This window comes from Lynx canadensis, chromosome B1 (assembly GCF_007474595.2).
Source record: "Lynx canadensis isolate LIC74 chromosome B1, mLynCan4.pri.v2, whole genome shotgun sequence".
Lineage (NCBI taxonomy): Eukaryota > Metazoa > Chordata > Mammalia > Carnivora > Felidae > Lynx > Lynx canadensis.
In genome coordinates, this window is record NC_044306.2 from 144,727,686 (window position 1) to 144,749,385 (window position 21,700).

Below are 21,700 nucleotides of genomic sequence, written 5' to 3' on the forward strand. Positions count from 1 at the left end.
CAGAACTATCTTACAACCCAGCAATTGCACTCCCAGGTATTTACCCAAAGAATACAAAAATACTAATTCAAAAGGACACACACACCCCAAAGTTTACAGCAGCTTTATCTACTACAACAGTGAAACTACAGAAACAGCCAAAGTGTCTATCAACTGATGAATGGATAAAGGAGATATGGTATGCATGTATACATGTATGTATATATGTGTGTGTGTGTATGTGTATACCCACACATATATACGTGCACGATGGAGTATTACTAAGCCATCAAAAAGAATGAAATCTTGCCATTTGCAACAATGTGGATGGAGGTAGACAGTATTATGCTAAGCGCAATAAGTTAGAGAAAGACAAATATCATAGGACTACACTCAATTGTGGAATTTAAGAAACAAAACAAATGAGCACAGGAAAAAAACAGAGAGGCAAACCATGAAATGGGCTCTTAACTATAGAGAACAAACTGGTCACCAGAAGGAAGGTGGGTGGAGGGAGTGGGTGAAACAGGGGATGGGGATGAAGGAGTGCACTTGTGATAAGCACCAGGTGTTGTATGGAAGTGTTTGAATCACTAAACTGTACACCTGAAACTAACATTCAACTGTACATTAACTAGAATTTAAATAAAAACTTAAAAATAAATAAATAAATATAGGTGAAGAGAGTATTGATGAAACAGAAAACAGGTCAGAAGAAATAATCTGGGGGGGCGCCTGGGTGGCTCAGTTGGTTAAGCATCTGACTTCAGCTCAGGTCATGATCTCACAGTTTGGGGGTTCAAGCCCCATGTCGGGCTCATGCTGACAGCTCAGGGCCTGGAGTCTGCTTCAGATTCTGTGTCTCCCTCTCTCTCTGCCCTTCCCCCACTTGTGTTCTGTTTCTCTCTCTTTCAAAAATAAATAGACATTAAAAAATAATTTTTTTTAAAGAAGAAATAATACAGAATAAAGATTGGAAAGACAAAAAGATGGAAAACACAAAAGAGAAAGTAAGACAGATAAAGTGAAAGCCAAATCAGATGACAGAGAATTGATTCTGAGTTTAGAAAGATAGGAGAAAATAGAGCAGTATTTGAAGAGAGAGAGAGCTGAAATTTGAAATGATGAAAGATATCACCTAGCTTCCAGAAGCCTAACAAATATCAAATAGAAATAGGAAGAAATCCATACTCAACAAACCATAATGAAAGAAAGAATATAAAGTATGAGTTCTCATTTTTCCCTCTAATTGCATTCCCTAGAAGTTAACAATTTTGTGAGCACAAAAGGAATCTCTTTAAATCAATCTTCTCATACTATACCTCCATCACTGTTCCCCTCCTCTGTAATAATGTCCAGTAGTCTCTCAAAAGCATTTTCAAAAGCAACAATTTTCTGGATGGCTCCATTGCTTCTTGTTAGTGCCTGTAGTAGTAACACACCCTTATGGAGAAAAAAGACAACATGTTAAGTAGAGAACAATCTTTTTAAGACATGTAAAACCACAGAATTTTAGAAGTGCAGGAATTTCACAAGTCCAACTCTTTCACTTTATAGATAGGGAAAACAAGGACAGAGGTGAGCAAGATACCTCCCTAAGATTATAGATCTCAAAGAGACCGAGCCTAGACTGGAATCTATGTCTACCAATTCCTAATTCTTTTCACTGCACAACATAAATATACAATTCTTACACAGTCATCCATCTTTACTTAGCTTTAATTGTGGCATAAGAAAACTGGGCTTGATTATATGTCACAGGGATATCTCTGTATGTGCTTCACAATAGTAATGATATGAAATTGTGAATTCAAGAATATAAATTTACAGGGGCGCCTGAGTGGCTCAGTTGGTTAAGCATCTGACTTCCGCCCAGGTCTTCATCTCACGACTAGTGATTTGAGCCCTGCGTCAGGCTCTGTGCTGTCAGTGCAGAGCCTGCTTTGGATCCTCTGTCCTCCTCTCTCTCTGCCCCTCCCCCACTGGTTCTCTTTCTCAGAATAAAATAAACTTTAATAAACAAAACAAGAATCTAGATGTTACAACAAAAATGTAACTTAATCCCTAATCGTAAAATTAATGAAAAACAACATAAACAGAGAATTTTATCTGTCTCAAATAAAAACCGGGGTGCCTGGGTGGCTCAGTCAGTTAAGCATCTGACTTCGGCTCAGGTCATGATCTCACGGTTTGTGAGTTCAAGCCCTGCATCAGGCTCTGTGCTGACAGCTCAGAGCCTGGAGTCTGCTTCAGATTCTGTGTCTCCCTCTCTCTGTTCCTCACCACCACTACCCCCACCCCCTGCTCAAAAATAAATAAACATTAAAAAAATTTTTTAAATCAATAAATAACAACTAAGAATAAAGGTAAAAGCAGGAAAAAAGAGTAGGGAATTAAAGGAAATCTTATATTTAAGGACCAAGCTAATGCAGTTATACACATACACACAAATTCTATCTGAAAATGAAAATAAATGGTAATGATATTAATAGTGATCCATGAAGAGAAGATTTCTATTAAATGGTTTATATGATGGGGTGCCTGACTGGCTCAGTCAGTGAAGCATGTGACTCTTGATCTCGGAATTGTAAGCTCGAGCCCCATGTTGGGTCTAGAGATTACATAAAACCAAAATATTTTTTAAAAAAGGGGCGGGGAGGAGGGGCCTGAGTGGCTCAGTTGGTTAAGTGTCTGACTTCAGCTCAGGTCATGATCTCACAGTTCGTGGGTTTGAGCCCCCCATCAGGCTCTGTGCTGACAGCTCAGAGCCTGAAGCCTGCTTCAGATTCTGTGTCTCCTTCTCTCTCTGCCTCTCCCCTACCCATGCTGTCTCTTAAAAATAAATAAACGTTAAAAAAAATTTAAAAAGGTTTCTATGGAATCATCATATTTATACTGAGGGCCAAAAGAAGAATAGAACAATAACATCAAGTTTAAGATGTATAGTAATATTTTAGTGAAAGAAAGACATTTCAAATTCCTAAGTAGATGGGTATAGATTTAAATAAGACAATTCTTGAAAGAGTAATAGAGATTTAAAAATGTACCTTTCATGAGTTACATAATTTCAGCCCTTATAATACTGCGTTGACATACATAACGCAAAATGTTAAATACAAAGCTAAAAACACTGTGTATATGGACTAGAAGTCAAGAGCACTTTACTTTTGTCTCTGCTTTGCCACTAACCGGTTGTGAAGCTAAGAGCAATCCAAATGGTATCTATTTGCTAGCACTTAGGATGAGAAAGGCACAGACCAGGTACCACTAATACACAGATGAACAGACATTATTAACAAATAACAAATCGTTTGGTTTCCATGAGTCTTGGGCTTCTCAGTGTCAATATGGAGACTGAATTAGACTGATATGCTCTCCTAGCTCTAGACTTTAATTTTAAAAGATTTTTCCAATTGCTGTCTAAAGTATTACAGCTTAGGGGTGCCTGACTCGCTTAGTCAGTAGAGCATGAGGCTCCTGATCTCAGGATTGTAAGTGTGAGCCCCATGTTGGGTGTGGAGATTACTTACAGTCTTTAAAAAAATAAAAAAAAAAAGTAAGGGCATCTAGGTGGCTCAGTCAGTTGAGTATCCGACTCTTGATTTTGACTCGGGTCATCATCTCACAGTTTCAGGGCTTAAGCCCCACGTTGGGCTCTGTGCTGACTGTGCTGAGCCTCCCTGGGATTTTCTCTCTCCCTCTCTCTCTCTCTCTCTGCTCCTCCCCCTCTTGTGCTCTCTTTGTCCCTCTCAAGAAGAGAATGGATAAACTTGAAAAAAAAAAAGTATTACAGTCTTGACCAAGTTATAGATAACAACCACTGAAAAATGTTTAAGCAACAGCAACAACAAAAAAACACTGCATCAATACAAAATATTCAAACATATATGCAAATAAATAAATCAGAATTGAAAATAACTCCAGAGCAAATCATGCTCTATGGTTAAATGATGATTACAAGGAAAATCCTTTGAAATGCATATTCAGTCAAATGAGGGTGAGGATTCCAAACACAAGGCTTTAAATTTACACAGTTAAATGTCTAGGGAGGTTTCCCTTACTCTTTCTGGAGGCAGAGTTTGGTGTCAATATAACTTTTGAGAAGAGGATGAAAGAAATCCTAAACTTGTGGAACACATAAATTTGCATACCAAAATCATCTAAGTCAAAATACTGGATAGGCAGGAAACAAAGAAATAATGTGGTCTTGTATACAACTTAAAAAGGTCTAAAAGATTGGCCAATACCCCAATTTTCCAAATCTAACTTACGACTCTAAAAGAGGATCAACAAAGATTTCACTTGCAAAGAAAAGAAAACAAGCTGCATATTCTTAGACTTCTTTTTTGAATTTAACTTACGTCATTACGTATAACTTCCCTGGAATCTGCTAATAAGTCCATCAATCTCGAAACACCTAGAACATATAATCATGTGAAAAATACGGGCAGATCAAAAATACAAATAGTGATTGAAATTATAAACCATTTATTAACACATCATTTCAGTCTCCCTCTTTAGGAACGATCCTCACTTTTAAATCAAAATTATGTAAGGAAGATGAGTCACTTACCCATGGGACTGACTAAAATGATTTGCTGCACCTGAGGCCCTAGCTGTTTTAAAAGAGAAGTAAGAAGCTTCACACCAGGCCAGCGGACATGGAAATCAAACTCCTGCAATTTAAGAATTTAAAATATTTAACATATGTAATATACATTTTCAAGAAAAACATTTTTTTCAACAGTGGTACCAAAAACAAACATAGTTTAGCAAACTTTAAAAAAGCAATGTAGGGGCGCCTGGGTGGCGCAGTCGGTTGAGCGTCCGACTTCAGCCAGGTCACGATCTCACGGTCCGTGAGTTCGAGCCCCGCGTCAGGCTCTGGGCTGATGGCTCGGAGCCTGGAGCCTGTTTCCGATTCTGTGTCTCCCTCTCTCTCTGCCCCTCCCTCGTTCATGCTCTGTCTCGCTCTGTCCCAAAAATAAATAAAAAACGTTGAAAAAAAAAATTAAAAAAAAAAAAAAAAGCAATGTAAGAAATAAAAAGCAATAAAAAGAAAATAGTTAATATAAATTGATTAAACTGTTCCTGACTCAGTAAAATAAAAATTGAAATAAGCAGACAATATTTTAATAGATTATATAGTCCTTAAAACAATGCACATTAATCTCTTGCAATGATACAACAAATTTCACAACCTTGAAAAGGTATATATATGTTGCTTCATCAATAATACCCAAAAAGGCAAAAAAAAAAAAACACCCCAAAAAACCCCAAAACTTATTAAGATGACAAAAATAGCAAGATTCTTTATTTACCTCCAATAAAGATAATAGGAGAGTAACATTTTCCGGCTGCTTAATGAAAATTTCTGTAAACTGGCTTCCCAAATCTTCACTCTGTCTTGTGGAATTTTCTTCTGTAATATTCAAAGATAAAGTACTTCAATATGATGTTATGTTATTTTAAAGTATCCTTTTTGTTGAGGGAGCTAAGCAGAAATGACTTTTCTTGGAACAATGTGGCTGGTAGTGATATCACAATTATGCTGGAAAGATTATCTTTAAAATACCTTTCAATGTCATTTAAATGAATGTTACTTTTTAAATGCTTAAATATGATATTCAAAGAAAAGATATCTAAAATTTCACATCTTTTCAAAGATATTTTTAGATTACACTTTTAATTACGATAGAGGGAGCTTAGTAGGGTGGTGGAAATATTCTATCTCAAATATGATAGTGACTACACTATTATATACATTTGCCAAAACACACAGGACTATACAACCACAAAGAGTAAATTTCACTGTGTATAAATTATACCTAAAAACCCCTCTCTCCCCAAAACATTATTGAACATACAGTCCTTGTTGACCGTTAGGTTACTGTGTTAAATAATTTAATTACAAAATTAAACCAATCACCTGTATATTTAATACACACACACGCACACACACACAGCACACACACACAAGAAAGTTATTTGGCAATAAAATCAGAATGTGACATCCAAATTTACATTTATTCTTTATTTTTTTTTAATATATGAAATTTATTGTCAAATTGGTTTCCATACAACACCCAGTGCTCATCCCAAAAGATGCCCTCTTCAATGCCCATCACCTACCCTTCCTTCCCTCCCACCACCCTCCCCCCCATCAACCCTCACTTTGTTCTCAGTTTTTAAGAGTCTCTTATGCTTTGGCTCTCTCCCACTCTAACCTCTTTTTTTTTTTCCTTCCCCTCCCCCATGGGTTTCTGTTAAGTTTCTCAGGATCCACATAAGAGTGAAACCATATGGTATCTGTCTTTCTCTGTATGGCTTATTTCACTTAGCATCACACTCTCCAGTTCCATCCACGTTGCTACAAAGGGCCATATTTCATTCTTTCTCATTGCCACGTAGTATTTCATTGTGCATATAAACCACAATTTCTTTATCCATTCATCAGTTGATGGACATTTAGGCTTTTTCCACAATTTGGCTATTGTTGAGAGTGCTGCTATAAACATTGGGGTACAAGTGCCCCTATGCATCAGTACTCCTGTATCCCTTGGGTAAATTCCTAGCAGTGCAATTGCTGGGTCATAGGATAGATCTATTTTTAATTTTTTGAGGAACCTCCACACTGTTTTCCAGAGCAGCGGCACCAGTTTGCATTCCCACAAACAGTACAAGAGGGTTCCCGTTTCTCCACATCCTCTCCAGCATCTTTAGTCTCCTGATTTGTTCATTTTGGCCACTCTGACTGGTGTGAGGTGGTATCTGAGTGTGGTTTTGATTTGTATTTCCCTGATCAGGAGCGATGTTGAGCATCTTTTCATGTGCATGTTGGCCATCCAGATGTCTTCTTTAGAGAAGTGTCTATTCATGTTTTCTGCCCATTTCTTCCCTGGATTATTTGTTTTTTGGGTGTGGAGTTTGATAAGCTCTTTACAAATTTTGGATACTAGCCCTTTGTCCGATATGTCATCTGCAAGTATCTTTTCCCATTCCATTGATTGCCTTTTAGTTTTGTTGATTGTTTCCTTTGCTGTGCAGAAGCTTTTTATCTTCATGAGGTCCCAATGGTTCATTTTTGCTTTTAATTCCCTTGCCTTTGGCGATGTGTCAAGTAAGAAATTGCTGTGGCTGAGGTCAGAGAGGTCTTTTCCTGTTTTCTCCTCTAGGGTTTTGATGGTTTCCTGTCTCACATTCAGGTCCTTTATCCATTTTGAGTTTATTTTGGGGAATGGTGTAAGAAAATGGTCTAGTTTCATTCTTCTGCATGCTGCTGTCCAGTTCTCCCAGCACCATTTGTTAAAGAGACTGTCATTTTTCCATTGGATATTCTTTCCTGCTTTGTCAAAGATGAGTTGGCCATACTTTTGTGGGTCTAGTTCTGGGGTTTCTATTCTATTCCATTGGTCTATGTGTCTGTTTTTGTGCCAATACCATGCTGTCTTGATGATTACAGCTTTGTAGTAGAGGCTAAAGTCTGGGATTGTGATGCCTCCTGCTTTGGTCTTCTTCTTCAAAATTACTTTGGCTATTCGGGGCCTTTTGTGGTTCCATATGAATTTTAGGATTACTTATTCTAGCTTCGAGAATGCTGGTGCAATTTTGATTGGGATTGCATTGAATGTGTAGATAGCTTTGGGTAGTATTGACATTTTGACAATATTTATTCTTCCAACCCATGAGCACAGAATGCTTTTCCATTTCTTCTTCAATTTCCTTCATAAGCTTTCTATAGTTTTCAGCATACAGATCTTTTACATCTTTGGTTAGATTTATTCCTAGGTATTTTATGCTTCTTGGTGCAATTGTCAATGGGATCAGTTTATTTGTCTTTCTGTTGCTTCATTATTAATGTATAAGAATGCAACTGATTTCTGTACATTGATTTTGTATGCTGCAACTTTGCTGAATTCATGTATCAGTTCTAGCAGACTTTTGGTGGAGTCTATCGGGTTCTCCATGTATAATATCACGTCATCTGCAAAAAGTGAAAGCTTGACTTCATCTTTGCCAATTTTGATGCCTTTGATTTCCTTTTGTTGCCCTATTGCTGATGCTAGAACTTCCAAAACTATGTTAAACAACAGCAGTGAGAGTTGACATCCCTGTCGTGTTCCTGATCTCAGGGAAAAAGCTCTCAGTTTTTCCCCATTGAGGATGATATTAGCTGTGGGCTTTTCATAAATGGCTTTTATGATCTTTAAGTATGTTCCTTCTATCCCGACTTTCTCGAGGGTTTTTATTAAGAAAGGTTGCTGAATTTTGTCAAATGCTTTTTCTGCATCGATTGACAGGATCATATGGTTCTTATCTTTTCTTTTAGTAATGTGATGTATCACGTTGATTGATTTGCAAATGTTGAACCAGCCCTGCATCCCAGGAATGAATCCCACTCGGTCATGGTGAATAATTCTTTTTATAAGCTGTTGAATTCGATTTGCTAGTATCTTATTGAGAATTTTTGCATCTATATTCATCAGGGATATTGGCCTGTAGTTCTCTTTTTTTACTGGGTCTCTGTCTGGTTTAGGAATCAAAGTAATACTGGCTTCATAGAATGAGTCTGGAAGTTTTCCTTCCCTTTCTATTTCTTGGAATAGCTTGAGAAGGATAGGTATTATCTCTGCTTTAAACGTCTGGTAGAACTCCCCTGGGAAGCCATCTGGTCCTGGACTCTTATTTGTTGGGAGATTTTTGATGACCGATTCAATTTCTTCGCTGGTTATGGGTCTGTTCAAGCTTTCTATTTCCTCCTGACTGAGTTTTGGAAGTGTGTGGGTGTTTAGGAATTTGTCCATTTCTTCCAGGTTGTCCAGTTTGTTGGCATATAATTTTTCATAGTATTCCCTGATAATTGCTTGTATTTCTAAGGGATTGGTTGTAATAATTCCATTTTCATTCATGATTTTATCTATTTGGGTCATCTCCCTTTTCGTTTTGAGAAGCCTGGCTAGAGGTTTATCAATTTTGTTTATTTTTTCAAAAAACCAACTCTTGGTTTCATTGATCTGCTCTACTGTTATTTTAGATTCTATATTGTTTATTTCTTCTCTGATCTTTATTATTTCTCTTCTTCTGCTGGATTTGGGGTGTCTTTGCTGCTCTGCTTCTAGTTCCTTTAGGTATGCTGTTAGATTTTGTATTTGGGATTTTTCTTGTTTCTGGAGATAGGCCTGGATTGCAATGTATTTTCCTCTCAGGACTGCCTTCGCTGCGTCCCAAAGCGTTTGGATTGTTGTATTTTCATTTTCATTTGTTTCCATATATTTTTTAATTTCTTCTCTAATTGCCTGGTTGACCCATTCATTTAGTAGGGTGCTCTTTAACCTCCATGCTTTTGGAGGTTTTCCAGACTTTTTCCTGTGGTTGATTTCAAGCTCCATCGCATTGTGGTCTGAAAGTATGCATGGTATGATCTCAATTCTTGTATACTTATGAAGGGCTGTTTTGTGACCCAGTATGTGATCTATCTTGGAGAATGTTCCATGTGCACTTGAGAAGAAAGTATATTCTGTTGCTTTGGGATGCAGAGTTCTAAATATATGTCAAGTCCATCTGATCCAATGTATCATTCAGGGCCCTTGTTTCTTTATTGATCATGTGTCTAGATGATCTATCCATTGCTGTAAGTGGGGTATTAAAGTCCCCTGCAATTACCACATTCTTGTCAATAAGGTTGCTTATGTTTGTGAGTAATTGTTTTATATATTTGGGGGCTCCCGTATTCGGCGCATAGACATTTATTTTTTTTTATTTTTTTTTTAAATTTTTTTTTTCAACGTTTATTTATTTTTGGGACAGAGAGAGACAGAGCATAAACAGGGGAGGGGCAGAGAGAGAGGGAGACACAGAATCGGAAACAGACTCCAGGCTCCGAGCCATCAGCCCAGAGCCCGACGCGGGGCTCGAACTCACGGACCGCGAGATCGTGACCTGGCTGAAGTCGGACGCTTAACTGACTGCGCCACCCAGGCGCCCCAGCGCATAGACATTTATAATTGTTAGTTCTTCTTGATGGATAGATCCTGTAATTATTATATAATGCCCTTGTTTATCTCTTGTTACAGCCTTTAATTTAAAGTCTAGTTTGTCTGATATAAGTATGGCTACTCCAGCTTTCTTTTGACTTCCAGTAGCATGATAAATAGTTCTCCATCCCCTCACTTTCAATCTGATAGTGTCCTCAGGTCTAAAATGAATCTCTTGTAGACAGCAAATAGATGGGTCTTGTTTTTTTATCCATTCTGATACCCTTTGTCTTTTGGTTGGCGCATTTAGTTCATTTACATTCAGTGTTATTATAGAAAGATATGGGTTTAGAGTCATTGTGATGTCTGTATGTTTTATGCTTGTAGTGATGTCTCTGGTACTTTGTCTCACAGGATCCCCCTTAGGATCTCTTGTAGGGCTGGTGTAGTGGTGACGAATTCCTTCAGTTTTTGTTTGTTTGGGAAGACCTTTATCTCTCCTTCTATTCTAAATGACAGATTTGCTGGATAGAGTATTCTCGGCTGCATATTTTTTCTGTTCATCACATTGAAGATTTTCTGCCATTCCTTTCTGGCCTGCCAAGTTTCAGTAGGTCTGCCACTAGTCTTATCGGTTTCCCTTTATATGTTAGAGCGTGTTTATCCCTAGCTGCTTTCAGAAGTTTGTCTTTATCCTTGTATTTTGCCAGTTTCGCTATGATATGTTGTGCAGAAGATTGATTCAAGTTACGTCGGAAGGGAATTCTCTGTGCCTCTTGGATTTCAATGCCTTTTTCCTTCCCCAGATCAGGGAAGTTCTCAGCTATTATTTCTTCAAGTATACCTTCAGCACCTTTCCCTCTCTCTTCCTCCTCTGGAATACCAATTATGCATAGATTATTTCTCTTTAGTGCATCACTTAGTTCTCTAATTTTCCCCTCATACTCCTGGATTTTTTTATCTCTCTTTTTCTCAGCTTCTTCTTTTTCCATAATTTTATCTTCTAGTTCACCTATTCTCTCCTCTGCCTCTTCAATCTGAGCTGTGGTCATCTCCATTTTATTTTGCAGTTCATTAATAGCATTTTTTAGCTCCTCCTGGCTGTTGCTTAGTCCCTTGATCTCTGTAGCAATAGATTCTCTGCTGTCCTTTATACTGTTTTCAAGCCCAGAGATTAATTTTATGACTATTATTCTAAATTCACTTTCTGTTATATTGTTTAAATCCTTTTTGATCAGTTCGTTAGCTGTCGTTATTTCCTGGAGGTTTTTTTGAGGGGAATTCTTCCATTTCGTCATTTTGGATAGTCCCTGGAGTGGTGCAGAACTGCGGGGCACTTCCCCTGTGCTGTCTTGAATAACTTGCATTGGTGGGCGGGGCCGCAGTCAGACCTGGCCCCCACCGCTGGGGCCACAGTCAGACTGGTGTTCACCTTCTCTTCCCCTCTCCTAGGGGCAGGATTCACTTTGGGGTGGCGGGGCCTGTTTGGGCTACTTGCACACTGCCAGGCTTGTGGTGCTGGGGATCTGGCATATTAGCTGGGGTGGATCAGCAAGGTGCACGGGGGCAGAAGGGGCAGGCTCAGCTCGCTTATCCTTAGGTGATCTGCTTCGGGAGGGGCCCTGCGGCACCGGGAGGGAGTCATACCCGACACTGGAGGGATGGATCCGCAGAAGCACAGCGTTGGGTGTTTGCGAGGTGCAAGCAAGTTCCCTGGCAGGAACTGGTTCCCTTTGGGATTTTGGCTGGGGGATGGGCAAGGGAGATGGCGCTGGCGAGTGCCTTTATTCCCCGCCAAGCTGAGCTCTGTCGTCAGGGCTCAACAACTCTCCCTCCCGTTGTCCTCCAGCCCTCCCGCTCTCCGAGCAGAGCTGTTAGCTTATAACCTTCCAGATGTTAAGTCCCGCTTGCTGTCAGAACACACTCTGTCCGGCCCCTCTGCTTTTGCAAGCCAGACTTGGGGGCTCTGCTTTGCCGGCGGGCTGCCCCTCCGCCCCGGCTCCGTCCCTCCAGTCCGTGTAGCATGCACCGCCTCTCTGCCCTTCCTAGCCTCTTCCGTGGGCCTCTCGTCTGCACTTGGCTCCAGAGAATCCGTTCTGCTAGGCTTCTGATGGTTTTCTGGGTTATTTAGGCAGGTGTAGGTGGAGTCTAAGTGATCAGCAGGATGCGGTGATCCCAGTGTCCTACGCCATCTTCCCCTACATTTATTCTTTAAAAGACTCTATAATTGTCCTTAAGACTTAACAGTCTTTAGATTAAACTATGTATTGTTTCAATGTCAAAAAAATGTAAAGATCTCTAAAAACTGAAGCAGTAATTGCCAAAGCAAATGATCATTTAAAATCTGCCTATGCTATCCAGGCAATTTAGACATGGTAAATATACTCCTCCCTGTTCCCTCAACCATGCCAGACACAACTAATCCTTTTCTACACATTGCTCCAGGCAGTGACTAAAAACCAATGGAACTGACAGTCAAGAGCCCTCAAATAGTTCTTTTCTAATGTGAGATTTTAATGTTAATATACTTTAAAATGGAAAGAAACCAGGAGATGAAAGGAAAAACAAAACCACCCAACAGTGACAGTGATGATCGCATCTAATTATTTGTAGGAAAAGGAAGAGAGCAAAAGTAGAAGTGTTTTCAAAACTTATGATTAAGTACCCAAATATGCTGGGTTCACCCTTCAAAAACTCTAGGAAATATTTCTCTGATATATCAGCTCTTGTGTCAGTAAAAGAATTAAATGTTTCTGAACCCTCAAACTACATTACTTACAAAATACTTCAGTTTTAAAAGGATTGCTTTGGCTGCGGTGCTGAGAACAAGAGAAATAGGGAGACAGGAAGCAACCAAGGAAAGCAGTAAAGATGGCTTAGACCTTAGTGGTAACAGTTTTTACAAAATTTACCATTTACTGAGATGAAAATCACTGTGGAGAAGTAAGCTAAGAGTACATAGAGACGTTCCATTTTGGATGTGTCAAGTGTGAGACACATGATAAAGATTAGAGTGGTGATATCAAGGCAAGCAGTTGGATAAACATAAGCACAGATGTCAGTGGAGAAGTTTGGGTTGGACATATACATTAGAGTGGTAAACATATATAAATGATACTTAGAGTCACAAAACTGAATGATAAAGAGCATCAAAAAAAAACCCAAAAACTTCCAGCTGGGGTGCCTGGCAGGCTCAGTCAGTAGACCATGCAACTCCTGATCTCGGGGTTGTGAGTTCAAGCGCCATGTTGAGTGCAGAAATTACTTAAAAACAAAATCTTAAGGGGCACCTGGGTGGCGCAGTCGGTTAAGCGTCCGACTTCAGCCAGGTCACGATCTCGCGGTCCGTGAGTTCGAGCCCCGTGTCAGGCTCTGGGCTGATGGCTCAGAGCCTGGAGCCTGTTTCCGATTCTGTGTCTCCTTCTCTCTCTGCCCCTCCCCCGTTCATGCTCTGTCTCTCTCTGTCCCAAAAATAAATAAACGTTGAAAAAAAAAATTAAAAAAAAAAAATCTTAAAACACACACACACATACACACACACCAAAAAACCAGCTCACATCATGCTTAATGGTAAAAGATTGAATGGTTTCCACTTAAGATCAGTAAAGAGGCAAAGAGTACCCTTTTTCACCGCTTCTAGTCAACACTATACTGGAGATCTTAGTGCCATAAGGCAGAAAAATAAACATACAAGGCATACAGACTGAAAAGGAAGAAATACAACTGTCTCTATTTACAGATGATAAATTTATGTTAATTTATAAAAATCTATAAAAAATCTATAAAATCTATTAGAACTAATAAGAGAGGTTAGCAAAGTTATGGGATAAAAGGTCAATATACATACTTAACTGCATTTCTATATATAGGCAATGAACAATTAGAAATTGAAATTTAAAAAACAATACCACTTAAAACAGCACCAAAAATTATTAAAGATTTAGGGATAAATTTGATGAGACCTATAAGAACTGTGCTGTGAAAACTCCAAAATGGTACTGAAAGAAATTAAAGGAAGACCTGTATAAACATATATACTATGTTCTTATATAAGAAGGTGCAAAAGTGGGCGCCTGGGTGGCTCAGTTGGTTAAGTGTCCAACTTCGGCTCAGGTCATGATCTCACAGTTTGTGTGTTCGAGCCCCGTGTCAGGCTCTGTGCTGACAGCTCAGAGCCTAGAGCCTGCTTCGTTCGGATTCTGGGTCTCCCTCTCTCAAAAATAAATAAACATTGAAGAAAAAAAAAAAGAAGGTGCAAAAGTGTTGGGGAGCCTGGATGGCTCAGTTGGTTGGGTGTCCGACTTCGGCTCAGGTCACAAACTCACAGCTTGTGAGTTCAAGCCCCGTGTCAGGCTCTGTGTTGACAGCTCAGAGACTGGAACCTGTTTCAGATTTTGTGTCCCTCTCTCGCTCTGCCCCTCCCCTGCTCATGCTCTCTCTCTCTCTCTAATAATAAAAACATTTAAAAAAAATTTTAGAAGGTGCAAAAATGTTAAGATGTCAGTGTTCCCCAAATCAATCAACAGATTCAACAGAATCCAAATCAAAATCTCAGCCAGTCTGTTTTAGTAGAAATTGACAAACTGATTCTAGACTGATATGGGAATGCAAAAAACCTAAAAAAGCCAAGAGAATTTTGAAAAAAAACAAAGTTGGAGGACTTAACACTTCATAATTTCACGATTATTATAAGGCTATAGTAATCAAGACACTACCATGTAAGGAAAAGGATAAGTGTGCTTACCATGTACCTTACCATGTAAGGAAAAGGATAAGGTCCAGAAATAGCTCAAAATGAATCACAGACCTAAGTATAAAACTAGAAACCATAGACCTGATCATAGGAATTAAAACTACAGACGTTTTAAAAGAGAACATAGGAGGACATCTTAGTGATTTCAGATTTGGCAAAGATTTCACAAATAGGAAACAGCCTAAATTATAAAAGAAAAAAAAAATCAAACTGAACTTAATCAAAACTTAAAACTTTGTTCTTCAAAACACATTGTTAGGAAAATCACAGACTAGAAGAAGATATTAATACCGCAAAGGACTTACACCTAAAATATATAAAAAATTCTTACAACTCAAGATAAGAAAAAAAAAACAGTAAAAATGAACAAAAGATCTGAATAAACACTTCAAAGATGAAAGTTATATGGATGACAAAAAAAATCACATGAAAAGCTTATTATTACGAAAATACAAATAAAAATTACCATGAGATATTATTTCATACCTATTAGAATGGCTCAAATTTTAAAAGACTGACCATATCAAGTACTGGAAAGGATGTAGAGGAACTGGAACTCACTCTCATACACATTCCACTGGGAATGTAAAATGGTACAACTACTTTGAAAAAAAAAAAACAGTTTTGGCAGTTACTTTAAATTTTTTTTCCAACGTTTGTTTGTTTGTTTGTTTATTTATTTATTTATTTATTTATTTATTGGGGGGACAGAGCATGAACGGGGGAGGGGCAGAGAGAGAGGGAGACACAGAATCGGAAACAGGCTCCAGGCTCTGAGCCATCAGCCCAGAGCCTGACGCGGGGCTCGAACTCACGGACCGCGAGATCGTGACCTGGCTGAAGTCGGACGCTTAACCGACTGCGCCACCCAGGCGCCCCTTGGCAGTTTCTTATAAAGTTAAACATACACCAATTATATCACTTAGCCATTCTATTGCTAGGCATTTACTCATAAGAAATGAAAACGTAGGGGCGCCTGGGTGGCGCAGTCGGTTAAGCGTCCGACTTCAGCCAGGTCACGATCTCGCGGTCCGTGAGTTCGAGCCCCGCGTCAGGCTCTGGGCTGATGGCTCAGAGCCTGGAGCCTGTTTCCGATTCTGTGTCTCCCTCTCTCTCTGCCCCTCCCCCGTTCATGCTCTGTCTCTCTGTCCCAAAAATAAATAAATGTTGAAAAAAAAAAAAATTAAAAAAAAAAAAAAGAAAAGAAATGAAAACGTATATCCACACAAAGACATATATGTTTACAAAAGCTTTATATGTAGCAGCTAAAATCTAGAAACAATGAAAATGCCCACTAACAGGGAAATGAACAAAAAAAAAAGTATATAAAAAATACTGGTTGGGGTGCCTGGGTGGCACAGTCGGTTAAACGTCTGATGCTTGACCTCAGCTGGGGTCATGATCTCACGGTCTGCAAGTCTGAGCCCCATATCAGACTCTGCACTGATGGCATGGAGCCTGCTTGAGATTGTGTCTCTCTTTCTCTCTGCCCCTCCCCAGCTTGTGCTCTTTCAAGATAAATAAATAAACTTAAAAAAAATGTTTAAAAAAATACCATTATGCTACTTACTAGATGCTACTATGTAAGTTACATGATCTCTGGGCTTCTATTTTCTCATCTTCAGAAAAGAGAAAAATACCACCTACCCCACAGGCTGCTATTAGGCTCAAATAAGACAAAAATGATACAAACTGATGAAACGATAATAGAAACAACTACTAATTTCTACTACCCAGCAAGGAAACCAGCTTATTGTCACAAGAGTAAAGGCATAATGTTTTGATATTTTCTGCTTCCAAACAAGCGGTTCAAATGTCACAAAGGGAAGGCTATGCACTTTAACAAGTTAGTTTGTTAGTTTTTGTTAAGTATAGTTAACTTTGTCATGTACCATTTTAAGCCTACTTTAGATAAGGATAGTCCCCTCCTCATTTAAAAAAGTTAAGGATCTCAGGAAAAGTAGCAAAATTATAAAATAAAACTTGCTTACTTTAATTTGAGGAAAAGAAATATTAATGTTAAAAGTAAATGGAACTTGAAGCAGACTACAAGAAAAAGACAGTATCAGTGAATTCTGTGAATTAACATAAAAAATGTCACTAACCAGACATTATTATGCATGCATTATTTTAAAGGGACAATATCAACATATAAGTATTCTCTAAACTGAAATACCTTCCAGTTCTTGTTGAATACATGCAAAATTAATACGTATACATATGTATGTATACATACTCAAATATTTTTATTTTTAAATAAACTGCCTCAAAAATTTTCTCCAAGAAATACCCAAAAAGTAATTTGAATAGACTGTCCTGCCAGAGAAAAAGCTATAATGTTGTTAAAAGGTGCACTAGAATATTTTCTGTTCTGGACAATAAATAGGCTTAATAACCATAGAAAAAATAAATAGCTATGTAAGATTATCAAATATTTCCCTTTAATTAAGGATTCTTATATAGTGAAACAAATCTCAATGTTTTTTACCAGCCAGAAGAAACATCACTTGACAGTGTCCTTTTCATATTACCAGAAATTATGCCTAAAAGCATCATGCATATGTAAATGCAATCTTTTACCTTCAACATCATCTGAAAAGGTAGACAAAAATAAATAAAAAGTGGGTGGTGAAGAAAACAGTTTCTATGTAGCAGTATCCACAATAAAATAAATAAGAGCTTAAAAATGTCAAATGAGCAATATAATCCCTTGGAAAGAGAGACTCATTCACTTTATTAGATATCTGAGATAGCCTAAAAGAGATATAGCATATGCTATATATTGAGGATTATGAGACAGATTTATCAATTAAGGATTCTAAACTATCCCCAAAATAAAGAACTCTAAAATGGAGTTCGTTATGTCAGCTAAGAATCACCTTTTGATGAAGCAGTAGAAAGTATCAATAATAAAACTAAAGGGCATATTTCCCAATCCAGATTTTTAATTGGCCCTTTCAGGATAAGTTAATTTCCAGAACAAAGTTTAAGTTCCTATTTTAATCTTCCCTAGAAAAAGTGATTCTACTACTGTTTCTCTGAAGAACTGTTTATGTTGTTTTATTCAAAGAATCATTTTTGGGGGCGCCTGGGTGGCGCAGTCGGTTAAGCGTCCGACTTCAGTCAGGTCACGATCTCGCGGTCCGTGAGTTCGAGCCCCGCGTCGGGCTCTGGGCTGATGGCTCGGAGCCTGGAGCCTGTTTCCGATTCTGTGTCTCCCTCTCTCTCTGCCCCTCCCCTGTTCATGCTCTGTCTCTCTCTGTCCCCCAAAAAATAAATAAACGTTGAAAAAAAAAATTTAAAAAAAAAGAATCATTTTTGGATGCTGAATTAAAAATGAGCCCAAACACACATAGACAAACAAAAACTGACTCTAAACATGATTATATTATAAATTTATAAGAAAGAAAAACTACCTAACTAAAAATATTGCTGTACATGATTTTTTAAAACAGAAAAATTATCTGCTGTAAACTACAAAAAGAGCTAAATTTCTAATCTGAAACTAAGAGAACAACAAAAAAAGAAAATGTCTTTTATCATGTGTTCTAACAAGTGTATTGTACCTAATTTTCTCATCTGAGAAATAAATAGGAAAATAAGTATCTTTTTCTTCAAAGTGTGTTCTTATGTGTATTGTATTTAAGTGTTGTCCTGTGACTGACAGCCTCTTATTCCATGGGTACCAAATCATGTTTTCTCAAGATTTTTTCACCCCTGACAAATTAACAAAGTGAAGTTTTAAGCTAGATATCACAGAGGAATAAAAATTTAAGAAAAAGAGTATTTAAGTCCAAGAAATTGTGACCATTCAACACAACCCAATCTCAAATGTTTCTAGTACTGGTATTCTGTGAAGTTAATATCTATATATATTTCCACTCTGTTATTATCATAATAAAATATGTACAAACTTATAATTATCTACATTTCTTTATCATTTGTCTACAGAATTTCAAGAGATCCTATAATTTTAATCTAAATTAGACTTCTAAAATGCACAAATATGTCCACCCTTCTGGCTGTCTAGAATAATGAAACACCGACTGTCCTCCTGCAACAGGTAATCTGATGTGAAGAATGCATTCTTCAACAGCACAGTCACATGTTACTCAGTGCACATTTTTTACAATACACAGAACAAAATGTATATGGACTTCTCTTTAAGTATTTCGCATACTGACAACAAAATGAAGTAAAATGAGGGGCGCCTGGGTGGCGCAGTCGGTTAAGCGTCCGACTTCAGCCAGGTCACGATCTCGCGGTCCGTGAGTTCGAGCCCCGCGTCAGGCTCTGGGCTGATGGCTCAGAGCCTGGAGCCTGTTTCCGATTCTGTGTCTCCCTCTCTCTCTGACCCTCCCCCATTCATGCTCTGTCTCTCTCTGTCCCAAAAAAAAAAAAAAAAAAAAAAAAAAAAAAAAAAAAATGAAGTAAAATGACAGACTACCTTATTTTAAGTATGCAAGTAATTTGAAACAAAAGAAAAAGGAAAGATGTACCAAAAAAGTGTGTGAATTTTGAACTGATTCGTATCATTTCACACCAGACAGACAATATAAAGGAAATTCTAAATTCAGTAAGATGTTGCTCCTTATAAATTAACAAAAGTCCCATGTTAAAAGGAAAAACTCTGTAATTTCATATTGTTCACCAGATAATAACATATAAATGAAATAGCTTTTTTCAATAGCCAAAAATGATGTTTAATCCAGAAACTGCTAATATTCATACTACTTAACTAAAACAAATACAAAAGGAGGGCAAAATTTATAAAAAAGAAGAATCCAATTTCATCTCCAAATAACATACAAAGTAATCATTTTAAAGACACTTTTCTGGGACTAAGCTTATGTCTTTCCTTTATTAGTTAAAAAAGAAAACAAACCCTTATAAATAAATTGATAAATTCACCTTCAAAACCAGAAAAATTGGCACAACTCCAGGATATATAGCATGTTATTTTATGTAGAGAAAACACAATAAAAGAAACTTACCTACTTCTTCTTCTTCATCATTAGATATTATATTATACAGTGTGTCCAAAGCATAACCTATTATTTCAGAATCCGAACTGGAAAAAAGAAATTATTACACTTATACACTGCTAAAGTGTAAACTGTTAATTATCATTTTTAGACAGTTATTTACCAAGACTGTGTAAAACATTAATCTAAAACTACCCTAAGAGGGGTGCCTGGGTGGCTCAGTTGGTTAAGCATCCTACTCTTGGTTTCAGCTCAGGTCATGATCTGACAATCATGAGGCTGAGCCCTGTGTCAGCCCTGGATGGTGTGGACTGCTTGGGGTTCTCTCTCTCTCCCTCTCTCTCTGTCCCTACCGCCATCATACTCGCTCTCTCTCAAAATAAATAAATAACAAAAAAGTAAAATTAAAAAAGCTACCCTAAGAAAATATCAGAGTGCAAGCGTAAAGAATGTATAAAGGTTTATTTGTAATAGTGGAAGACAGAAGCAACCTAAATGTATAATAATAAAAAATAGACACATACAGCAGCAATGAAAGTATTTTTAAAGCAAAAAAAGTATTTTTATTTAAAAAAAAAATTTTTTTTAACATTTATTTATTTTTGAGACAGAGAGAGACAGAGCATAAACGGGGGAGGGTCAGAGAGAGAGGGAGACACAGAATCCGAAACAGGCTCCAGGTTCTGAGCTGTCAGCACAGAGCCCGATGCGGGGCTCGAACTCACGGACCACGAGATCATGACCTGAGCCGAAGTCAGACGCTCAACCGACTGAGCCACCCAGGTGCCCCAAAAAAAGTATTTTTAAAGAATGTTTAATGACATGGCAATTAAAACACCCTTGATAGGGGTGCCTGTGTGGTTCAGTCGGTTAAGCGTCCGACTCTTGATTTCTGCTCAGGTCATGATCTCACAGTGGGTGAATTTGAGCCCCACCTTGGGCTCCATGGTGACAGCTTAGAGCCAGCTTGGGATTCACTCTCCTCTCTCTGGCCTTCCCCAACTTGCATGCATGCATACTAGAAAAATTAATACAAACCAGGTAATTTTATGGGTATGTGTTTATGTTTATATATATGTTTCATGATATATATATTTAATAGTGTGATCCTTAGTTGTACTACTAGAGTTTGTTTCACTGCTCTATACTTTATTACCTAAAAACAAGCACACACAAAAAAACAAAAGTCTTATGGTAAACATAATACTATTTATAAAATCAGGGAGTATAAGATTACAGTTGTTGATAGACAAATTTTGAAAACATGATGGACGATGATGGCATTTAGTGTGGAAAGCAAGAGTGAAATATAGGTCACAAAGATTCAATAAATATGAAGAAGTAATTACGAATGATAAATGAAAGCTAAGATGAGGGACAAAGGGGATCACAACCAGAGGATGTAAATTTCAAATGAAGTTTTAAAAATTATTATTTATAAAAAAATTATTATTCACCATTTTGCTTTTGAGAAATCTTGAGGAGCATCTTTTAAGAAAGTATTAAGGAACTGAGAACAGAAAGAAATTTCCTCAAGATAATAAAAGAGAATCTATGAAACTCCCAGATCATCATATGTAATGGTATAAAACTGAATGCTTTCAACCTAAGATCAGGAACAAGATCATGATGTTCCCTCTAGCCACCTCTATCCAACACTGAAATGGAAGTTCTAGCTAGAGCAATTGAGCAAGAAAAGGAAATGAAAGGTATACAGATTTGGAAAGGAAGAAGTAAAACTACACATACTCACAGATGACATGATCTTGTATACAATCTTAAGGAATCCACTAAAAAGTATCAGAACTATGAATGGATAAAGAAGATGCAGTATATACACACACAATGAATTTTACTCGGCAATCAAAAAGAATGAAATCTTGACCATTTGCAACAACGTGGATGCAACTACAGTGTATAATACTAAGCCAAATAAGTCAATCAGAGAAAGATAAGTGTCATATGACTTCACTCATTTGTGGATTTTAAGATACAAAACAGATGAACAC

At 37.7% G+C, this 21,700-nt stretch overlaps 1 protein-coding gene across 2 annotated transcripts in view; it reads right to left on the reverse strand.

Moving 5' to 3' along the window:
• Positions 1-21,700, reverse strand: part of USO1 (USO1 vesicle transport factor) — a 101,663-nt gene that overhangs the window by 47,537 nt on the left and 32,426 nt on the right. For both annotated transcript variants that reach the window (XM_030313661.2, XM_030313660.1), the window contains exons 4-8: positions 19,701-19,777; positions 5,301-5,401; positions 4,553-4,655; positions 4,341-4,396; positions 1,302-1,422 (exon numbers count right to left, since the gene is read on the reverse strand). In XM_030313661.2, coding sequence (XP_030169521.1) covers positions 1,302-1,422; positions 4,341-4,396; positions 4,553-4,655; positions 5,301-5,401; positions 19,701-19,777 — 458 coding nt within the window. The remainder of the gene's footprint in view (positions 1-1,301; positions 1,423-4,340; positions 4,397-4,552; positions 4,656-5,300; positions 5,402-19,700; positions 19,778-21,700) is intronic.